Genomic DNA, 22,932 nt, shown 5'->3' with positions numbered 1-22,932 from the left:
TGCGCCGTGGGCACCCATCTGCACGACAGTTGCCTGGAAAAAAGCATTAGTGTGTGCCTTTCAGAGGCACAGGTGGAGAAAAAAAAGAGGGTATTATCCTCGCTATTGACATTCCTTTGTAGGAAGCATCACAAATGCGACACGCTCAAACTTGAAAACATATGATTATACTGTGGAGCTCTTAATTTATGATATTTACTAAAATGCCTAATGAAATGATGAGAAACATTTTACATCTATTGTCTTTCTAGTTGAGAGATTGCTCACTTTGTTTAATATCTAGTTTCTAGCTGCACTGCAGCATTGGTTAAAATAAAATTTAATAGATGTACTAATATAGATATTTTATCCCTACAGATCCAGTAAACAGTAATTTTATGATCTACTTCCAAACAAACGAGGGAGCACAAAAAGACATTTCCCTTCACAGGAATTGCATACATAATTTTTGTCAATGACTGGTAACTTTTTAGTAGTGTAAGTTAAGGTGATGCATCACTCTAGTATTAAGTTGTGACATAGGTATTAAACATGGCCATTTTTACTGTAATATTTTTTCTGCTTGAGCTTCTTCACGTTTAGGTATAAGTTATTGCATTTGCTGCTGCTGTTTGCCAGGCAGGTCTACTGAATTTTACATTGTATTAAGCTAGTTTTACTACTGATTTATTTTTCTTGTTGCTGCACATTGGCTCATATTAGTGATAATGTTGCATTTGCTAACTTATATATATTGCTGCTTGCTTTGCCAATTTGCATTTTTTGGTCATTGCTGTTATTGTTAATTGTTTTGTGCTGCTGCATTGCGTCGTCCCTTAGTTTTGCATCTGAGCTCAGTAGATTTAAGTTAGCTTAAGAGGGGGTAGACTATATAAGAAACTAACTATGATGAATTGGAAGAAATGCATTGAGAAGCTATAAGAAAATGGTTGGCCGAAAAAGTAGTGTACAGTGGAGAAAAACTATTTTTGAAAGAGGATGTGAACAGAATACAGAAAGCATGCTTGGATAGGATTTTTTTTGGCTGGAGCAAATGTTGAAATAAGAGGGACGATCTATGGAATAAAGTTTCAGGTTGGACTGCAGTACCAAATGTTACACTGAAAACGAACCCTGTCCTTTCCTTTTGTGTTATCCACTATGTGTTTGTGTACCCTTGTATATTTGTTCTCTTCCTGTCTCTGTGTACTGTTTCATAGAATTTTTTTCTCTTCTAATACTAAGCTACATTCACTATGATGAGGAATACTGTTATCCTCAAATATAATTTGCATTAATAATATGTTATTTACTTCATAAAGATGTTTAGACATTATTTATTCTGTTTTGTTTTATTGCTCATGTGTGAAGTTGATGTTTCAAAAGTTATTCTGATCTTTTATGTATGTAATTATGTCATAATTCCTGTAACACTGATGTATATGTATATTTCTACTCTTTTGTAAAGCCTGTATTACTACAAATGTTATCTGTATTGTTATGTTCTTTAATGATATATTTTGTACCTTTGTTATTGTACTCTCATGTTATAATATTGTAATTCACACCAGTTCATCAAATTAAGTAACTTGTAAGCATTCATTTCACTGCACACATTTCTGTTGGTCATAGTATATGCACAATATGTGAAAAAAGAGGACTGTTAGTGTCTGGACGTGTGTTGATAATTCAGCAAGGGACTGGTTAACAGCATTGCTGGTTCTCAGGGCAATTCAAAAACTTTGTGAGTGCACAAGTGGTGGTTTATGGACTTGCTATATTCTCCGCAAGACTCTTCGATGGTGATTGTGCACCTGCACAGTCGCAACAGATGGCTGTTGGCCGTCTCTACAAGGTCTACAGTGGATCTGCTCCTTTGATGACCCACCAATACCATTATTTCTACAAGGACTGCAGTGGGTCTGCACCTCTGGTGGCCCACCAATACCATACTCTCTACCAGGACTACAGTGGGTCTGCTCTGTGATGACCTACCTACCAATATTCTTCAAAACTTCGACTGACTCCGCTGTGGGTTTGCTCTGTTGTGGCCCATTACCTGTCTGCATGTCAAGAGTCAGCACTGTCTTTCCGTTGGAAGGATAACATTACTTCTTCAAGACTGCATAGAAATCCACTACTTCCATGTGCATTCTCTTTTGCTGCTCAGACTTTGAGAAAAACACTGCAATTTTACTGTGATGAACGATCAGGACTGTCTTTATGGACTGTGAGAAAATTTTAGCTTTTGACCAACATTGTATCGATAAGTGTGTGCATTTGATTTCTTTGTTATTGTAATTATGAAAATTTTTTTCAAATCTGTATTGGCCACTGCCCAAAACAATTTGTAAAATTTTTTGTAGGGAGCGTGGGGGCTATGTAAGTAGGCTGTTTTTTTAATGGTAACGCCACGTAGCGCTCTGTATGAAAATCACTGGCAGTCTGTGGCTGGGTGGCATTGTTGGAATTTGCCATTGTAATGTTGCGCAGTTGGCTGTTAACAGCGCGTAGCGTTGCGCAGTTGGAGGAGAGCCGTCAGCAGTGGTGGATGTGGGGAAGTGAGATGGCGGATTTTTGAGAATGGATAATCTGGAGGTGTGTCCATCAGAAACAGTACATTTGTACGAATGGATGTCATGAACTGCTATATATATTATGACTATTAAGGTAAATACATTGTGTGTTCTCTATCAAAATCTTTCATTTGCTAACTATGCCTATCAGTAGTTAGTGCCTTTAGTAGTTTGAATCTTTTATTTAGCTGGCAGTAGTGGCGCTCGCTGTATTGCAGTAGTTCGAGTAACGAAGATTTTTGTGAGGTAAGTGATTTGTGAAACGTATAGGTTAATGTTAGTCAGGGCCATTCTTTTGTAGGGATTTTTGAAAGTCAGACTGCGTTGCGCCAAAAATATTGAGTGTCAGTTTAAGCACAGTCATGTATAATTTTTCTAAGGGGACGTTTCACCTGCAGAGTGCGGACGAGGATTGTCACGAAGAAACAAACGCACGTAATTTATGTTATGTGGACTGCGTGGCATCAGGCGAAATCTCTCACCAGGCCCTCATACTTGGCGGAAACACTATTTTCCAGGCATCTTTACGTGTTCGCCATGTGCTCAGTACTGAAACGATATACATGATGCTGTCGACGGGCGTACTGGTGACACCACCCAACGCACCTCTGCAAAGCTTTATCAGATTTTCACTGTGGTTTCCATTTCGTATACGATCGGAACATACTTTTCAAATAGCCCTCGTAATACAAGAAAATATAAAATTTAAATAAGATGGATATTTATGAAAAAATTTATGTGAACAAACTTTTATTTTTCTGTGGCCCTTACGTAGTCACAGTGAAGGACTTGCGGCCCACAGTACTAGAAAGTCTGTGCATCCTTGTGATAGAAGGAAGACGTACCCTAGCTGCTCTACGAGATTGGTTGAGTATAATCGAGATGGGTGAAAATTCCGTGGAAGCGTAGTAGCTCTATATATAATATGCTGATACTCATTTACCTAATGTTTCTAAGATATTTATATCAGTGCAGGACCATGAATTTCTTTAAATTAGATGTCGATGAATGTTTACTGTGTTGCGTGGTACAAAAGAAGCGCCATAACTTGTAAGTCTGCTTAACTTCTTCCAGTTGACAACAGGCGCTGTTAGGATGATGGATTCGCTACTCTAACACTAACAGCAGTATGACATTCTCTTTTCTCTTCTCGGTAGTAAAACCTAGAGGCGATTTAATGTACTATTTAATTCGTTTGTATCATATTACAGAGTACCAATTTTCTTTCAACAGTGCTGTATTTAATTAATAATTTAACAAGCAAGGAGACAATGTGGAGAAGAAATAGAGGCCTAAAGGAGCTGGTAATGTGAAAGATAAAACAGAATCAACGTAAAGCTTCATATAACCCCACAGGGGTTATTAAAAGTGAGTTAACGGAAAATTATGAATTCACCTACATTGTTGTGGATAAATATTGTAACCTGCCTCCACAAGAGTTTCAGCAACATTTAGCTTGTAGCATATTAACACGTAGTTTATTGAATCTGTCTCTCGAAAGTACGGTCAGGTTGGTATTTGCAGAGAAAGGCTGAGGAAATGCGGAAGGATGGGCCAGCAGAAACACCAGAGGAGACAACACAATTCTGAAGAGAGAGGACAGATACAATGAAGGTTTCAAACACTGGAAATTAAAAACATCTGAAAGCATACATAAGGCTAAAAGAGAACGACCAAACGGTTCTCTTTCTCATCTTTCTGGATACTATTGAAATAGAAGAAGGAAAAGCTTGTTGATTGTTCTTGCTCCAACTAACCTATGTTGTACCAGTCTCTGCATGACAGCGCACGGCACCGGTATGTTTCAAAAAGCCGCGCGCAAAATACAGTTTTTCAGTGGATCGTCTCTGCAGTTCTACTGACAACAGAGATAAGGGATCAGGCGTTTTGGATAGTCCTTGGCTTAGCGACCATTTGTATACCTAAAGGAAGAACGGCCTAATGTTGCTATCCTACAGTACACAGTCAAATTTTATTAACATTAAACAATTCGTACAGCCCAAAAAAATTGAACAAATCGGTTCGTGTTGGCAGCGAGAGGCCTTAGGCAGCTTATAAAAGCATCATTTTTTCATGATTGTCTCCTGAGAAAACCGTAAAATACTGTTCTTAGTCGTTTTTGCTCCTTGGACTACAGTTATCTAAATAGCTAACCACAGCAAACGGATCGAATTTCAAATGTATATTCTTTAGATGTTTTCCAGAAATTCCATTTCCTCGCTTTCGAAAAATCTTAAATTTTTTTCGAAAATCTTTATCCGTTATCAGCATACATCTGCAAAATCATGATTCTTCGGCACAAAAAGTACCAGTTGTGGGGATACCTACTTCTATAACTTCTATTCATGACAAATTGTCGAAATTTTGACCATATGAACGTAACATTATGTTCCGGTGAATGTTTGAAACTTTTTTCGATATTCTTTGTATTTGCAAATCAAACATCGCATGTTCTAGTATACTTTCAGTGAGGCCCAAAAATGTTGTGCGTTTTTACTTAAAGTAGTTTATATGTGTAAAAGTGTATACACTACTGGCCATTACAATTGCTACATCAAGAAGAAATGCAGATGATAAATGGATATTCATTGAACTAATATATTATACTAGAACTGACATGTGATTACATTTTCACGCAATTTGGGTGCATAGATCCTGAGAAACCAGTACACAGAACAACCACCTCTGGCCGTAATAATGGCCTTGATACGCCTGGGCATTGAGTCAAACGGAGCTTGGGTGGCGCGTAAAGGTACAGCTGCCAATGCAGCTTCAACACGATACCACAGGTCATCTAGAGTAGTGACTGGCGTACTGTGACGAGCCAGTTGCTCGGCCACCATTGACCAGAGATCTGGAGAATGTGATGCCAGGGCAGCAGTCGAACATTTTCTGTATCCAGAAAGGCCCGTAGAGGACCTGCAACATGCGGTCGTGCATTATCCTGCTGAAATGTAGGGTTTCGCAGGGATCGAATGAAGGGTAGAGCCACGGGTCGTAACACATCTGAAATGTAACGTCCACTGTTCAAAGTGCCGTCAATGCGAAGAAGAGGTGACCGAGACGTGTAACCAATAGCACCCCATACCATCACGCCGGGTAATACGCCAGTATGGCGATGACGAATACACGCTTCCAATGTGCGTTCACCGCGATGTCGCCAAACATTGATGCGACCATCATGGTGCTGTAAACAGAACCTGGATTCATCCGAAAAAATGACGTTTTGCCATTCGTGCACCCAGGTTCGTCGTTGAGTACACCATCGCAGGCACTCCTGTCTGTGATGCAGCGTCAAGGGTAACCGTAGCCATGGTCTCCGAGCTGACAGTCACGCTGCTGCAAACGTCGTCGAACTGTTCGTGCAGATAGTTGTTGTCTTGCAAACGTCCCCATCTGTTGACTCAGGGATCGAGAAGTGGCTTCACGATCCGTTACAGCCATGCGGCTAAGATGCCTGTCCTCTCGACTGCTAATGATACGAGGCCGTTGGGATCCAACACGGCGTTCCGTATTACCCTCCTGAACCCACCGACTCCATATTCTGCTAACACTCGTTGGATCTCGACCAACGCGAGCAGCAATGTCGCGATAAGCTCAAATGGTTCAAATGGCTCTGAGCACTATGGGACGTAACTGCTGAGGTCATTAGTCCCCTAGAACTTGGAACTACTTAAACCTAACTAATCTAAGGACATCACACACATCCATGCCCGAGGCAGGATTCGAACCTGCGACCGCAGTGGTCACGCGGTTCCAGACTGTAGCGCCTAGAACCGTTCGGCCACTACGGCCGGCATCGCGATAGGATAAACCGCACTCGTGATAGGCTACAATCCGACCTATATCAAAGTCGGAAACGTGATGGTACGCATTTTCCCTCCTTACACGAGGAATCACAACAACGTTTCACCAGGCAACGCCGGTCAATTGCTGTTTGTGTATGAGAAATCTGTTGGAAACTTGTCATGTCAGTACATTGTAGGTGAGCCACCGGCGCCAACGTTGTGTGAATGCTCTGAAAAGCTAATCATTTGCATATCATAGCATCTTCTTCCAGTCGGTTAAATTTCGCGTCTGTGGTACGTCATCTTCGTGGTGTAGCAATTTTAATGGCCAGTAGTCTAGCTAACCACAGCAAACGGCTCGAATTTCAAACGTATATTCTTTAGATGTTTATCCAGAAATTCCATTTTCTCGTTTTCGAAAAATCTTTAATTTTTTCGAAAATCTTTATCCGTTATCAACATACACCTGAAAAAAAATGATTCTTCGGCACAAAATGTACGTTGTGGGGATAGCTACTTCTACAACTTCTGTTCATGACAAATTGTCGAAATTTTGACCATATGAACGTAACATGATGTTCCGGTGAATGTTTGATACTTTTTTTCGATATCATTATCCAGTACTGAGGTCCATAGGTTCAAAGGTACTGTACGTATGAATGGAATATATCCACGTAATATCCGGTTCGAGGGCTAAATATAGCTTTAACTGACGTTGAAAAATTCCATTGTCCTACGGAATTCTTTGTATTTGCAAATCAAACATCGCATGTTCTAGTATACTGTCAGTGTGGCCCAAAAATGTTGTGCGTTTTTTTGTAAAGTAGCTTATATGTCTCAAAGTATATAAATGTGTCGAAGATATAAATGAACTACAAGAAATTTACTGGCCTATAAAATCCGTTTTATAAGCCACACACCCTGCTATATTAGGGAAAAGAAGGGAACCAGCGGAAAAATTATTCTGTCGCAGCAAAAAACAGGTGAATATGTTCCTCTTTAAAAGACACTGATAGAAAAATGGAGAATCAGCTGCCTCATCGTCATTCCGCTTTATTCGCCAAACATTTTGGCATGCGAACGTATTCGTCATCTTTTGTGCTGAAAGAGAGTGCCACAGAGACAGTGATGGTGGAAGAGAGAGGAAACAATGTCAATGGAAGAAAGAGATAGAGAGAGGAGACAGAAAGAGACAATGTAAGTGATACAGAAGGAAGGAGCAGTGGGATGTACTGTACATCAAAGGGAGAAAAGGAGACAGTTGGAGAGAGGCATGTGTAGACAGTGACAGTGAGAGGGAGATGCTGAATGTGAAGACTTAACTAAAAGAGAGAATGGATAAAAGGGTTTACAATACTGTGTGTTAAAAGAGCACAGATGTGTCCACATCCCAAAATCTTTGGAGAGGAAATCGGAATGAGGAATGAGGCGGCTGGTACCAAACATTTCTGCCAGAGTCCTTAAAGAGGAACATATTCGCCTTTTTTGTAATCCAAAAGGAGCATTTTTCCTCTGGTATAAGTTGTTCCAATTTCTCCATCCTTAAACACCGAAAAAAGTTATAAAACTCTTTCGAAAAATAACATTCATAAATACTGATAAATGGTATATAATTTATTCTGAAATCTCCACCCTTAAATAGTGATAAAATTACTGAAGCAACTTTGATCCCCCTTTTGTTTATTAGTAGTACCTAGTTTTAATATGGAGTAGTGAGAAACTACTATAACGTAATTTAGATGATATTACACCAAAATTGTATTATATCAGCATTTAATTTATACTGAAGGTCGCCCGCATCTCGTGGTCGTGCGGTAGCGTTCTCGCTTCCCACGCCCGGGTTCCCGGGTTCGATTCCCGGCGGGGTCAGGGATTTTCTCTGCCTCGTGATGGCTGGGTGTTGTGTGATGTCCTTAGGTTAGTTAGGTTTAAGTAGTTCTAAGTTCTAGGGGACTGATGACCATAGATGTTAAGTCCCATAGTGCTCAAAGCCATTTGAACCATTTTTATACTGAAGCACCAAAGATACTGGTACAGATTGCGTATTCAAATACAGATATAAGTAAAAAGGCGGGATACGGTGCAGCGATCGGCAACGCCCATGTAAGACAACAAGTGGCGCAGTTGTTAGAACGGTTACTGCTGTTACGATGCAGATTATCAAGATTTAAGTGAGTTTGAGCGTAGTGTTATACTCCGCGCACGAGCGATGGGACACAGCATCTGCGAGGTACCGATGTAGTGGGTATTTTCCCGTACGACCATTTCACGAGTGTACCGTGAATATCAGGAATCCGGTAAAACATAAATCTCCAACATAGCTGCGGCCGGAAAAAAATTCTGCAAGAACGGGACCGACAACAACTGAAGAGAATCGTTCGACGTGAGAAGTGCAACATTTCCGCAAAATGTAGCAGATTTCAGTGCTGGGCCATCAACAACCTTCAGTGTGAGAACCATTCAACGAAACATCACCGATGTGGGCTTTCGGAGCAGAAGGCCCACTCATGTACCCTTGATGACTGCACGGCACAAAGCTTTATGCCTCGCTTCGGCCGGTCGAAACCGACATTGGACTGTTGACTGGAAACTTGATGCCTGACCGGACGAGTCTCGTTTCAGATTATATCGAGTGGAGGGACGTGTGCGGGTATGTAGAAAACCTCATAAATCCACGGACCTTGCATGTCAGCAGGGGACGTTCAAGCTGGTGGAGATTATGTAATGATGTTGGGCGTGTGAAGCTGGAGTGATATGAGACACCTGATACGACTAGATACGACTCTAACAGGTGACAGCTATTAAGCATCCTGCCTGATCAGCTGCATCTATTCATGTCCGTTGTGCATTCCGCCAGACTTTGGCAATCCCAGCAGGTAAATGCGACACACTACACGTCCAGAATTGCTACATAATGGCTCCAGGAATACTCTTCTGAATTTAAACATTTCCGCTGGCCACTAAACTCCCCAGATATAAAGATTATTGAGCATATCTGGGAAGTTTTTCAACATGCTCTTCAGCACCTACTCGTACGCTTACGGATTTATGGACAGCACTGCAAGATTCATGGTGTCAGTTCCCTCCAGCACTACTACAGACATAGGTCGAGTCCATGCCACGTCGTGTTGGGCACTTCTGCGTGCTCGCGGAGGCTCTACACGATATTAGGCTGGTGTACCAGTTTCTTTGGCTCTTCAGTATAGTTGTTTTATACGGAAGATCTCAGTATATTTTGAATTACCAGTTGATTTCTTCATCTGGCCGCGGTAGCCTAGCGGTTCTAGGCTCTTCAGTCCAGAACCGCGCGACTGCTACAGTCGCAGGTTCGAATCCTGCCTCGGGCATGGATGTGTGTGACGTCCTTAGAATAGTTAGGTTTAAGTAGTTCTAAGTTCTAGGGGACTGATGACCTCATAAGTTAAGCCCATAGTGCTCAGAGCCATTTTGAACCAAAGTAGGCGCCTAAGCCGGAAACTAGGTCGCCTAAGCCAAAAGAATTGTGAAACCTAGGCAAACACATGTGCTGTCTTAAGTAGTAATGACAGAATATTTACCACATTTCGGAAAGATGCCTAGTAAGGCCGATCATGATAAAATGTAGTCCCCTGCGCCTTACGCAAGTCGGACCTTCCTGGTTACAAAGAGATTTGAAAAGAGGTATCCTGAGCAGTTGTTATTCGGACAGAAATTATAGGCACGCTGTGTACCTACGACATGAAAGCAATACAATAAATAGCAGTAGGAGAGGGTGGCATGTTAAGAGGAAAAGATAACGCTTTGGAGTGATGTACATTGCAATGGTCGTCACAGAGGAATCTGACTTCTTGAATATAGTTCCTGTTCGTGTGGCTGTAAGATAATGATGTCAGAGAAGTTTTTCTTGTAATGGTTTTGAATATATGAAAGAGTAGGATCTTGAAGAAAAAGTTGCGGAATTGGAGAGGATAGCTTGAAAGAGTATCACCGGACATTCTAATCTGGTAAGCGATGAAATGCTAATTTACGTGAGATAACAGAAGATGCTGGCGCAACAAGAAATTACGCAGTTGTGTTTCATACCTTGGCCCCATTAAGAGATTCTGGGGCGACATGCACTTCAAAGGTCATCACTGGATTATCTGTCTTCGTTTTCAGTGAGACTCCAAGGTGTATTTGACCGACTTTCCTTGGGTGTAGCAATCACATGAAGTTACCAGAGTTTTTCTTACGGCAGTCCAGAAAGATGGATAGGGAAGGATGTTGAAGGAAAAGATGAGGATACAGAGAGGATGGCTCCAAAGTGTGTAATTAGCCAATCTGGATTCGTAAGTGTAAGAGACCAATTTGCATAATAAACTTTAAAGTTCTGGGACCTGAGGAGGTCATACAGCAGAGCTGCGGGCACGTTGGCAATATTGATAAGGTTCTACAGTGATGTCCACGCAAGGATCATCACTGGAGGACATGATTCATTGATCGGTGGCAGTCCAATGGATGATGGATAGAGTTTCTGTGGACATACTTGTGAGACAGTGATCCCAAAGAACGTTTTCCTGTAACGGTCCAGAAATCAGGTGACAGTGGAATTTTGAAGGGTAGCTGAAGGACTGCTGGATGGCTTCTAAAGAAATTCTAATTTGGTAACCAATGAGAAGGCAATTTATTTCAGAAAATATTAGGTTCTAGAATAAGATGATCTTGGTAATACCGTGCCTTTTTATGTCATTGAGGAGACTCTGTAATGAGATGCACGTGGAAAGTCTTCAAGGAAGAATATGATTTACTGACCAATTGGAGTAGTGGGGGTGTTCAATACAGCTCCCATGGATGTATCTGTGATATGATGGTATATGAGGATATTTCGTTTCAAAGCTCGATAAAGGAGGACAGGAAAAGAAAATAAGAGGGTCTGGAATGGTAGCTTCAAAGGCACCGACTGCGCATTCCCACTTGGTAAATGTTGGGAGCCAATGTATATAAAAGATCTTGAGATGCTGGTACTTGAATAGGTTATCCAATAGCGCTGCGTAAGTTGAAACAATGAAGAGACTCTGAAGTGACATGAACTGGAAGCATCGTCAATGAAATCTCTGACTTACTCATCAATGGGAGTACACTGACGTGACAAAAGCCATGGAGTACCTCCTAATATCATGTCGGACCTAGTAGTGCAGCAGCTCACTGTGGCATGGACTCAACAAGTCATTGGAAGTCCCCTTCAGAAATACTGAGGCGTTCTACAACCGTCCATAATTGCGAAAGTGTTGCCAGTCTCTCGACTGTGCTCAATTAATGCTCGATGGAACTCATGTCCGTCGATCTGTCGATCATTCGCTCGAATGTCCCAGAATGCTCTTCAAAGCAATCGCGAACGGTTGTAGTCTGGTGACTTGGGGCATCGTTGCTTGCGAATGTGAATGGCTGAAAATTGTCTCCAAGTAGCTGAACATACGTGTTTCCCGTCAATGATCGATTCAGTTGGACCAGACGACCCAGTCCATTCCATGTAAACACAGCCCACAACATTGTGGAGACACCACCAGCTTCCACAGTGCCTTGTTGCTAGCTCGGGTTCATGCCTTTGTAGGATCTGCGACACACTCTAACTCTGTCATCAGATCCTACCAACTGAAATCGCGATTCATCTGACTAGGTTTTCTATTCGTCTAGTTTCCAACTGATATGGTCAAGAGCCCAGAAGACGTATTGCAGGCGAAGTCGTGCTGTAGCAAAGACACTTGTGTCAGTTCTCTGCTCTCGTAGCCTATTAACTACAAATTTCACCCTAGTAACGGATACCTTTGTCCTACATCCCACATTGATTTATGTGGTTAAGTCACGCGGTGTTGCTTGTCTGTTAGCATCGACAACTCAACGCAAACGCCGTTTCTCTCAATTGTTAAGTGAAGGATGTCGACCACTGCTTTGCGCATGGTGAGAGGAAGTGCCTGAAATTTGGTATTCTCGGCACATTCTTGACGCTGTGGATCTCGGCATGTTGAATTTTCTAACGATTTCCGAATTAGAATGTCCCACACGTCCAGCTCCAACTACTATACCGCGTTCAAAGGCTGTTAATTCGCGTCATGCGGTCATAATCACGTCAGAAACTGTTTTGCATGAATCACCTGAGTACTAATGACCGCTGCGCCAATGCGCTGCGCTTTTATACCTCGTGTGCGTGATACTATCGCTGTCTGTATCGATATCCCATGACTTCTGTCACCTCAGTGGATAATGGGTCCTGGATAGAGTTAACACGTATGTACTTACGAGATGGAAATGGAAATGCTGTGTGGCTAGGGCCTCCCATCGGGTAGACCATTCGTCTGGTGCAAGTCTTTCGAGCTGACGCCACTTCGGCGACTTGTGTGTCGATGGGGATGAAATAATGATGATAAGACCAACACAAAACCCAGTCCCTGAGAGGAGAAAATCTGTGACCCAGACGGGAATCGAACCCGGGCCGTTAGGTATGACATTCCGTCCCGCTGACTACTCAGCTACCAGGGGCGGACACTTACGAGATGGTAATGCTAGAGAGAGTTTTACTTTAGTAGTCTAGGAAAACCTGACTGTAGGATGCTGAAGAAATGATGAGGGTCTCGAGATGGTTTCAAAGAGTATCACCAGATATTCTAACATGGTAAGCAACCAGAAGGTAATGCATGCAAAAGTATTTGAAATATTTGTCTAAGAGGAGGTTACCAAGTAAAAGTGCATATTCTGATAACACTGAGGAACCTCTAGAGTGACATCCGCTGGAAGGATCATCACTGAAGAATTCCCTGCGATGTATTTGAGAGTTATGATGCTGCCATCAGTGGTCCAAAAGGAGAAGGAATGTTGAAGGAAGGGTGTTGAAGGAAAAGAGGAGAGCCTGGGAAGGAGGACTATCACTTGACGATCTGATTTTGTAACGATGCGAGATTCCTGGAGGTGCTAGCGCCTGAGGGGCTTAGCCAACCAGTTACCTTGGTGACGTTGAGGAGCACGGCGTTGAACATGAGCGCGTAGTAGCCCCAGACGGAGAAGCGGCTGACGAGCATCATGAGGTCGGCCCAGGCGGCGAGGACGGCGAGCGCGGCGGCGTGCACGATGAGCTGGTGGCGCGTGGAGACGGCCATGTCCGCCGGCTGGCCGACCTCGCCGGCCGCCGCCACCAGCAGCACCAGCGAGCTGCAGCCCAGGTTGAGCCAGGTCTCGCTCTCGCGCAGGTAGTGCTTCGGGTACATGCCCACCTGCGCCAGCCCGTGCAGCAGCAGCGTCACCGACGAGACCAGCGCCACGCGCCGCAGCGCGCGCTCCACGCTGTTCTCCGGTAGCTGCACAATTACACACGAATGTGAGGCGTCGATAACCTGAGAATTCCAGCGCCACTAGCCTCAAGGGAACCATTCTATCACTTTTCACTCAAACGTAGAATTTACTAAAGCTACCGAAAAGTTGCTCTGACGTACAGTGACTGCTGCTGAACAGGAAAATTTGTAATTAAGTTTGGGATCCCACAGCATTCTATCTTGGGCCCCATATTTCCTAGCATCTTTATGCAGAGAGCAGTCATTTTATTGCTCTTCAGCTAGAATATACAATCCACTAATTCTAATAAAAAATTGCTCTGCTGTTTAGTCACCACTGCTGAACAGCAATAAGAAGGCTCGTATTTAATTGTGGGGTCCCACAAGGCTCCAGCTTAGAACCAGTATTTTCTTCAGCTATTACCCAGACAGCAGTCGTTCTACTATTGCTCTTTGACTAAAATATATAATATACAAGAACAAGAAACAGAAGAACACAAGTCATTGGCGTGCATTCCGTTTGTCGGAAACACCTCAAGAAAAATCGGTAGAATCCTGGGGAAACACAATGTGAAATGTGTATTCCGACCCCCTGCAAAAACCTTGACTCTACTGGGTTCAGTGAAAGATGACCTAGGCCTTCGAAACCAGGTGTTTATCAAATTCCCTGTCAGTGCGGAAAATCATACATTGTGGAGACAGTCTGCACTGTAGAAGAGAGGTGCCGCGAACACAAGCGCCATACCGAATTACGCCAGGCCACTAAATCAGCCGTGGCTGACCATACTATGGACTATCAAGAAACAAGAATACTCTTTCAATCCTCCTACTTCCGGGACTGCGTTACTAAAGAGGCCATCGAAATCCACTACAGGGCCGGCCGATGTGGCCGAGCGGTTCTAGGCGCTTCAGTCTGGAACTGCGCGACCACTACGGTCGCAGGTTCGAATCCTGCCTCTGGCATGGATGTGTGTGATGTCCTTAGGTTAGTTAGGTTTAAGTAGTTCTAAGCTCTAGGGGACTGATGACCTCTGCAGTTAAGTCCCATAGTGCTCAGAGCCATTTGAACCATTTTTTCCCACTACAGGACTATCTAATTGATAAAGACAGCGGCCTTCAACTTCGTCAGGCTTGGAATCCTGCACTGAGCCTGGAGAGAAAGATGCGGTCCCAGAGATCGAGGACCGCCCCCGATAGCGGCAGCAGGGAGACTGCAGACCCCAGTTCAGACCCAAGCGCCGCTTCCCCCACCACCTCCAGTAGCCGCCGCGCCAACCGCACCGAAAACACCAGGAGAGGAACGGTGGAGGTGGTAACGGCTAGTATATATAGGGCGCCGGGAGGAACAGTACAGCATTCGTCAGGAACCACCTGAAGATGGCAGAGTGTACGTCTGCCGAAATACTGTGGAGAAATTACGACGCTACCCGGTCGGATACCCGAGAACTGTTCAAATTGGAAATACGCCGGGAAAACTTCAGATCGCATATCAAGTGCAGAGTGCTACAAGGTTCTATCTCAGGGCCAATATTTTCTAGTGAGTTTACCCAGACAGCAAGCATTCCACTGCTCTCAGATTAAAATACAAATATCCTGACTCGACCCAAACTGTTTCTGCTTTGTTAGTTACCACCAAACAGCAGTAAGACTCCTTACTAACCAGTTCACCAGACGAACAAAAGCAGTAACGGTTACGAAATGAAAAGTTTGTTATGTTTAGGATACTTAAGTTGTACAGTTTGTCATGGATACCTCGAAGCAGAGCAATGTAAACACCATAAAGCGTAACGTATCTAAATTTCGATTATTTCAGCTTACACCACAACTTTAACGTAAAACTGCACGTGGTCCAGAAAATAACGTTCCTAAGAACTCCACCTGATGATGAGCCTGTAGTGCCTCGAAAACTAGTTAATGGTATAGATCGTATCAAATTCAAAAAGCGACTGGTTGCATATTATACTTACATAAACCATTATCATTATCGACAATTCGCACATTAGTGTAGTTGTGGAGTTATGTTCAACAAGTCAGTAGTTCAAGTGACACATGAAGAATTAATGAATAAAATTAAATCGTAAAGTAGTTTACTTGCACCGTTCTTTTCGTTTAAGAATAAATAAGAAAAGGGCGATAATTATTCCTGGTACTGTGCAAAAATCTCCTCGGTCCGTGTATCTTCCAACTTGAGTTTAGCATTGCTCGACACTAGTGCAGTGGCATTAGTTCATATTCTCTTTATTTTACATCCTCGGCTGCAAATGTCGTTCCGCAAAACGTCCACGGCTCCAAGAAACTCGTTTCGGCTAGTACTCCTGCACATGTAGAAGTCGCAACGCTAGAAAACGGTAGTGAAATGTAGGAAGAGCGACGGGTGACTCACGCTTGGTGCAGGCATTGGCACCTAAACCTCAGAGCAAACAAATGTAACGTATTTCGCATAAATGGTCGGAAAGTTCCGTTATTGTTTGATATAGTATGTTCCTAGGAGTCAACCAACCATCCTGCATATATCTCACGAAAAGACCACGACGCTCACACGGAGGCTCAGTAACAGTCATTTCCTTCGCCGACCACTCGCGACCACAGATGGGAAGAGAGGGAATGACAAAGTTACACGAAGTACCCTCCGCCTCACACCAAGATAACTTCCTGGTTACAGATGGGGGTGTTTGTGCTAAAAATTATGTTTGCACTGAGGTGATAGAAGTCATCAGGACAGCGACATGCACATATACAGAGTTGTCAGTGCCAACAGATAAGTACCACTGCGTGAAATAACTGCAGATATCAACGTGGGACGTACGACGAACGTATCCGTTAAGATAGTGCGGTGAAATTTGGCTTTAATGGGTGATGGCTGCAGACGACCAACGAGAGTGACTTTATTAACAGCATCCCCTGCAGCGCCTCCCCTGAGCTCGCGACGATATTGATTGGATCCTGGACGTCTGGAAAACCTTGGTCTGATCACATGCGTCCCGATTTCAGTTGGTAAAGCTGATGCCGGGGTTCGCGTATGGCGCAGGCCTCACGAAGGTATGGGCACAAGTTGTCAACAAGGCACAGTGTAAACTGGTGGTGACTCCATAATAGTGTGGGCTGTTTGCATGGAATGTACTGTGTCCTCTGTTCCAACTGAACCGATCACTGACTGTGTATGGTTATGCTTGACACCTGAAGACCATTTGGAGCCATCATGGACTTCATGTTCCCAAACAACGATGGAACGTTTTGGATGACAATGTGCCACGTCAGCAGACCACAATTGTTGGCGATTGGTTTGAAGAACATTCTGGACACTTCAAGCGAATGAGTGTGCGACCCAGATCGACTGATGTGAATCCCATCGAATACTGAAGGGATGTAATCGAGAGGTCAGTTCGTAAATAAACTCCTGAATTGGCAACACTTTCTCATTTATGGACCGCTATAGAAGCAGTATGTCTCTGAATTTCTGCAGGGGACCTCTACCACGTGGGGTTGCTGCAGAAGGAGGTACGAAGTGATATTTGGAGGTACCCCATGGCTTTTGTCACCTTATTGTATACTGACACAAAAGCAAAGTATTACACCATTAACAGTTTGACAGTACGCTATCAAACCGATACTGCAGAATTTTCATGCCTATGGGATAGCTGATTAAAATTTCATTATTTTGAACTTATTTCCAGTAGGAAAGAGTGTTGTGCCTTGGTACATTTTCCAGACTTTCGCCTCTAACCAGCCCTGTAATAGAAGTTTTATATATTTTCTTATTCCATGATGGCATTTACTCTTCATGTGCTGTAGTATTTTTCTGAAATTACAACAATTGCTCCAAAAAATTTAGTTTCTTTCCCAAATTTGAAAACATGTTTCGCTGTACAGCTTTATAATATACGTAGGAACAATTTTTCGATTAAAATTCGAAAGCGCTGCAGTCGAGAAAATCTTGTCTGTACCGTATTTAATAGTCCATCTGTTAGATTATTATTCTTTTGCACACAAATAATTAGGAAGTGAAATCAAATTAAGCGTAACTGTTACAAAAAACCAGTTGCAAGTTAAATACATTTTCGAAAGGAAGCTATTGGAAACTAACACAAATTTCCGTTTTCAAGACGGGTAGAATTGTTAAGATACCAAAGAAGGTCAGTCCATTTGCAAGTATCATCTATTTCAAGGTACAAGATAGTGTAGGACCGACGAAATACGGCTTAACTGTCCACATCTTTTATAAATAGTTCGCTGCTTACTATATAATAAAGGTTAATTATGTGAAAATTATAAAATTATATTTCTTTTTTCATGTCGTTGGGACTCAAAGGGTAAAATTTCTTCTTAGCGCTTCAGATATGTCAGAGCATACCACATCATGCCATGTTGAAATATTTCGGTAACACGACCCTTTAAAACATACAGAGTTTTGGTCATCACAAAATTTTGCATCTGAAGAATTAATAGTATGTTTCATACACATTACACAGCACCACAATGTGTAGAACACGGAATATTTACAGAAGCTGCGCAAAGTACAAACTCATATCTAACAAGAGTAAGAACTGTAGAAAATTGTGGAAACTGCTTATGGTGGTCTCTAGCGCACATTCCTTCATGCGATTCTAAAATTAGTCATTATACTGAAGTACAGATCGAAAAACATCGTGCGTTCCTACGTACACTATCCTTTAGGTCACAACACTCTCCCCTACAGACTAATGGTATTCCTACAGATTAAAATGATGCCGGTAAGTGATGGTTCTTGGAAGTGCCTAACGTTTCTGGAACCTTTCAGGTGAAGATCAGAACACATACACATGCACTTTATAACAGTATTTTAGACATTGCGAAAGCTTGAATCTTTGACATTAGTGACACTGGAGCATCAGAGCGACAGATCGTGCAAACGGCAGTAGTGCATTGAGTGGAGATCGACTGGTAAGAAGGAATACTATTGTAATGTTGAAGGGAGCCTGAATGCTCGCCTGATGTGGCAACAATTTTAAAGCCTGTTGTCAAACCCTACATGAGCAGGGTATCAAATGGCATATTCAAGCACTATAATGCAAGGCCCCGCTCTACAGTTCACACCACAACCGCCTTGGAAACGTGTGCTTCCTTGGCTGGCTCGTCCAGTACCGCGATTCATCAGCAACAGAGAATGTCTGTAATGCGATAAGCAATATTCATGAACTTACTCAGAATGTGTTTCGGGTCGGGTAAGGAATTCCTCAAGATTACATTCGGAAGCTGTTTGCTCCCGTGCCACAACGAATAAAATGGTGTATTTGTAGCCATATTGGCCACAACTCATACCGATGAGGATGATGGATATCAAATCTGAAACGAATAAGAGTTTAATAATTTGATGCCGGTCGTGTGACGAACATCTCCACAATGCTTGATAAAAATCTGACTGGTGTTTCACGGTGCAACACTTGCTATTTCCGTTAGCGCATGTACAAGGTCCATTCACTTAATTGTGATATCCACCTATGGCCGACGTCCACGTCCAGTAACTTCTCACAGCTTCCAGGGGACAGCACTAGCAGTGGGGGATATATAAGGTGTGTCGAGGGGGGGGGGGGAGGCACGGATAAACACTGCTGTCCTTGTTGTCATGCGGAAACGGAGCGATTTATGTGACCTCCAGAAGGGCGTGATCATTCGCTTTCGCGCCGAGGGTGGAATCATTTCCGAAACAGTTAAGTTTGTAAACTGTTCGCTTGCCGCCTTGGCTAAAGTATACCGTGCATGGCAAAGTGGCGCTATCCAAAATTGGCGCCGAAGCAACTACGTTGCACCACAGGTCATAAATGATAGTGGTGAACGAGGACTGCGGAGATGTGTGCGGACGAATAGGCGTGCAATTGTTCAAAAACTGATTGCCCAGATGCATCAAGGGGCTACCAACAGTGGGCCTCTGCAGCGAGCACCTGGTTCACGTACTCGAGCTGGCTGCAATTTTCATGCCAATACCGCACCTGGACGTACACACAGTAGTGACAGGTGGCCTTTCCAGATGAATCGCGTATTATGCTTCATCGGACAGATGGTCATGGCGTGTACGACGTGAAGCGCGACCCTGCACGAGTCTTTGGAAGGGTCCAGGCCAGAGGAGGGAACATTATGGTCTGCAAAATGTTTATGTGACATTCACCGAGTCATCTGTCGTTCTGCAAGACACAATGATCAACATAAGTATGCCTCTATCCCTGCGGCCTCTGTTCACGCTTTTGACAGGTGGTCACGTTAATGTGACTAGGCCAGTGTTTCCCAACCTTTCTGAGGCCATTACCCCTAAGTCCAATCAGGAATTACCTAGTCCCCCCACCACCACTAACGTCATAAACATCAGTGCATAAAGGGTCCAGGCCAGAGGAGGGATCCGGCCGGGATGACCGAGCGGTTGTAGGCGCTACAGTCTGGAACCGCACGACTGCTACGGTCGCAGGTTCGAATCCTACCTCGGGCATGGATGTGTCTGACGTCCTTAGGTTAGTTACGTTTACATAGTTCTAAGTTCTAGGGGACTAATGACATCAGAAGTTAATTCCCATAGTGCTCAGAGCCATTTGAACCATTTGAACCAAAGGAGGGAACATTATAGTCCGGGAAATGTTTACGTGACATTCCCTGGGTCATCTGTCGTTCTGGAAGGCACAACGATCAACGTAAGTATGCCTCTGTCTCTGCGGACTCTATTCAGGTTTTTGACATGTGGTCACATTAGTGTGGCTAGACCAGAGTTTCCCAACGTTTCTGAGGCCATTACCCCCAAGTCCAATCAGATATTACCGAGTCCCCCACCACCACCACCATTAACGTCGTCGATATCAGTGCATAACTAAATTTTATAATGAAAAAAAGTCTTTTGGAACTTTTTTTTTTTTTTTTTTTTTTTTTTTTTTTTTTTTTTTTTTTTTTTTTTTTGTCATCAGTCTACTGACTGGTTTGATGCGGCCCGCCACGAATTCCTTTCCTGTGCTAACCTCTCCATCTCAGAGGAGCACTTGCAACCTACGTCCTCAGTTATTTGCTTGACGTATTCCAATCTCTGTCTTCCTCTACAGTTTTTGCCCTCTACAGCTCCCTCTAGTACCATGGAAGTCATTCCCTCATGTCTTAGCAGATATCCTATCATCCTGTCCCTTCTCCTTATCAGTGTTTTCCACATATTCCTTTCCTCTCCGATTCTGCGTAGAACCTCCTCATTCCTTACCTTATCAGTCCACCTAATTTTCAACATTCGTCTATAGCACCACATCTCAAATGCTTCGATTCTCTTCTGTTCCGGTTTTCCCACAGTCTATGTTTCACTACCATAAACGACGAAAGATAGTTTCTGTAGGTGTTTTATTATATAATGAACTAATGATCCTACTTATTTCTAACAATCTTTTTTTTATCGAATGATGAAACACTTAGGAGAACACCGCGAGCGCTACGTATAACACCTCTACAGAAAAGATAGCTAACTAATCACATTGAGGATAGACACTTGTTACAATATACACTTCCTCTGCGCCACTCCTTTCCCTAGCGAGTGTTGCTTCATCCACATTCAGCCGAATTAAAATCCGTGGAATATACTTACTGTTTGTAAATTACTTCACTGCTGGAGTCCTTACTTTTGAACTAGCAGAGATTGGAAGACCTTAGGCTGCCAAAGCTTTATGTCTGCCAACTACTACTAATAATAATAACAACGCTGTAAAGTCCCTGCAGCAATTCAGTATCCATTACGTAGTTAGTATTGTGTCGTGCCGTCGATTGGATGAATTATATGTTGCCAAATGTATAATAAAACAATCTGTGGTCCACTGGGGAAACTACCTACAACTCAGAGAACGCGTTCCAGTGAGATTATTATGTGATGTATACATCCCAATTTTACTGTTATAGACGCACGGCACAAAGTTAAAAGTTTGTGTGTAAAAAGTGGCCTATGTGAGGAGATCTTCATACATTCGTTTCATAAGCTTTAACCTCAACCAGTTTGTGTCAACGTTTAATACTCGTGTTCGAAACAAAAGATATGGACGGGTAACTTAGTAATCAGTATTACAGTCTTACGAAACGGTGAAAATAATAATGATATTTAAAAATTCATAATTTAGTTTCGTAGCCGTTAGAAAATTTGATTTTACCCCTCAGAGGGTAATTACCACAGGTTGGGAACCATTGGACTAGACAGTGTGTAATGATAGTTTAACAAGGTTCAGGAAGCTTGTTTTAAATGAAGTGTAATTCTGGTGTAGAACTGTTGACTGGGAAGTCGCCTAGTGTTTCACTCGCTTAAGTGCGACGTGTTCTCCTTACGTGGGCTCACTGGGCACATTTCCACTTTCGTAGAACATGTAGTCTGTGGTAGTATGTAGTACATGTCTCTGTTGTCGTTTATGTGGTGTCACCAGAAGAGTAAGGTCCCATTGTGAAGTTAGTACCGCACGACAGAACCACAAGTTAACGACAGTCGGTGCTGGACGCAGCCACGAATGAGAAAAGTTGACGAAGTCACGCCGTCAGAAAGTTCAGTACGCCGCCGCTGCTGGAACTCCTTCTTTCATCAGAGCACAGCGCCACAATCCCCACCCCGATAGCCGACTCTGAGAGCAGAGTCATCGTAGTTCAGATTCAGGCGCGAGATAGTGTCGTTAATCACAATAGCGTACCGAAGACCACTGTTACATGTAAAGTGATATTTAACTGTCATTCAGTACAAGAACTAGAAACAGTTGCTACGTTACATACAGTACGACTTTTCCGTGTAATAAACAGTTAACATCGTGTCCTGAGATTGTATCAAATGTACATCGTCCCTCATATGAACACAGATCTCTTCCAAAGTTAAGTATGTACACTCCTGGAAATGGAAAAAAGAACACATTGACACCGGTGTGTCAGACCCACCATACTTGCTCCGGACACTGCGAGACGGCTGTACAAGCAATGATCACACGCACGGCACAGCGGACACACCAGGAACCGCGGTGTTGGCCGTCGAATGGCGCTAGCTGCGCAGCATTTGTGCACCGCCGCCGTCAGTGTCAGCCAGTTTGCCGTGGCATACGGAGCTCCATCGCAGTCTTTAACACTGGTAGCATGCCGCGACAGCGTGGACGTGAACCGTATGTGCAGTTGACGGACTTTGAGCGAGGGCGTATAGTGGGCATGCGGGAGGCCGGGTGGACGTACCGCCGAATTGCTCAACACGTGGGGCGTGAGGTCTCCACAGTACATCGATGTTGTCGCCAGTGGTCGGCGGAAGGTGCACGTGCCCGTCGACCTGGGACCGGACCGCAGCGACGCACGGATGCACGCCAA

The 22,932-nt window shown here is 43.3% G+C and overlaps 1 protein-coding gene across 1 annotated transcript in view; it reads right to left on the bottom strand.

Annotated features, from left to right (window-relative positions):
• Positions 1 to 22,932, bottom strand: part of LOC126101041 (transient receptor potential channel pyrexia-like) — a 272,305-nt gene that overhangs the window by 52,004 nt on the left and 197,369 nt on the right. The window contains exon 10 of the mRNA XM_049911705.1: positions 13,300 to 13,650. Coding sequence (XP_049767662.1) covers positions 13,300 to 13,650 — 351 coding nt within the window. The remainder of the gene's footprint in view (positions 1 to 13,299; positions 13,651 to 22,932) is intronic.

This window comes from Schistocerca cancellata, chromosome 9 (genome assembly GCF_023864275.1).
Source record: "Schistocerca cancellata isolate TAMUIC-IGC-003103 chromosome 9, iqSchCanc2.1, whole genome shotgun sequence".
Classification (NCBI taxonomy): domain Eukaryota; kingdom Metazoa; phylum Arthropoda; class Insecta; order Orthoptera; family Acrididae; genus Schistocerca; species Schistocerca cancellata.
This window is presented reverse-complemented; position numbering and strand designations above follow the sequence as displayed.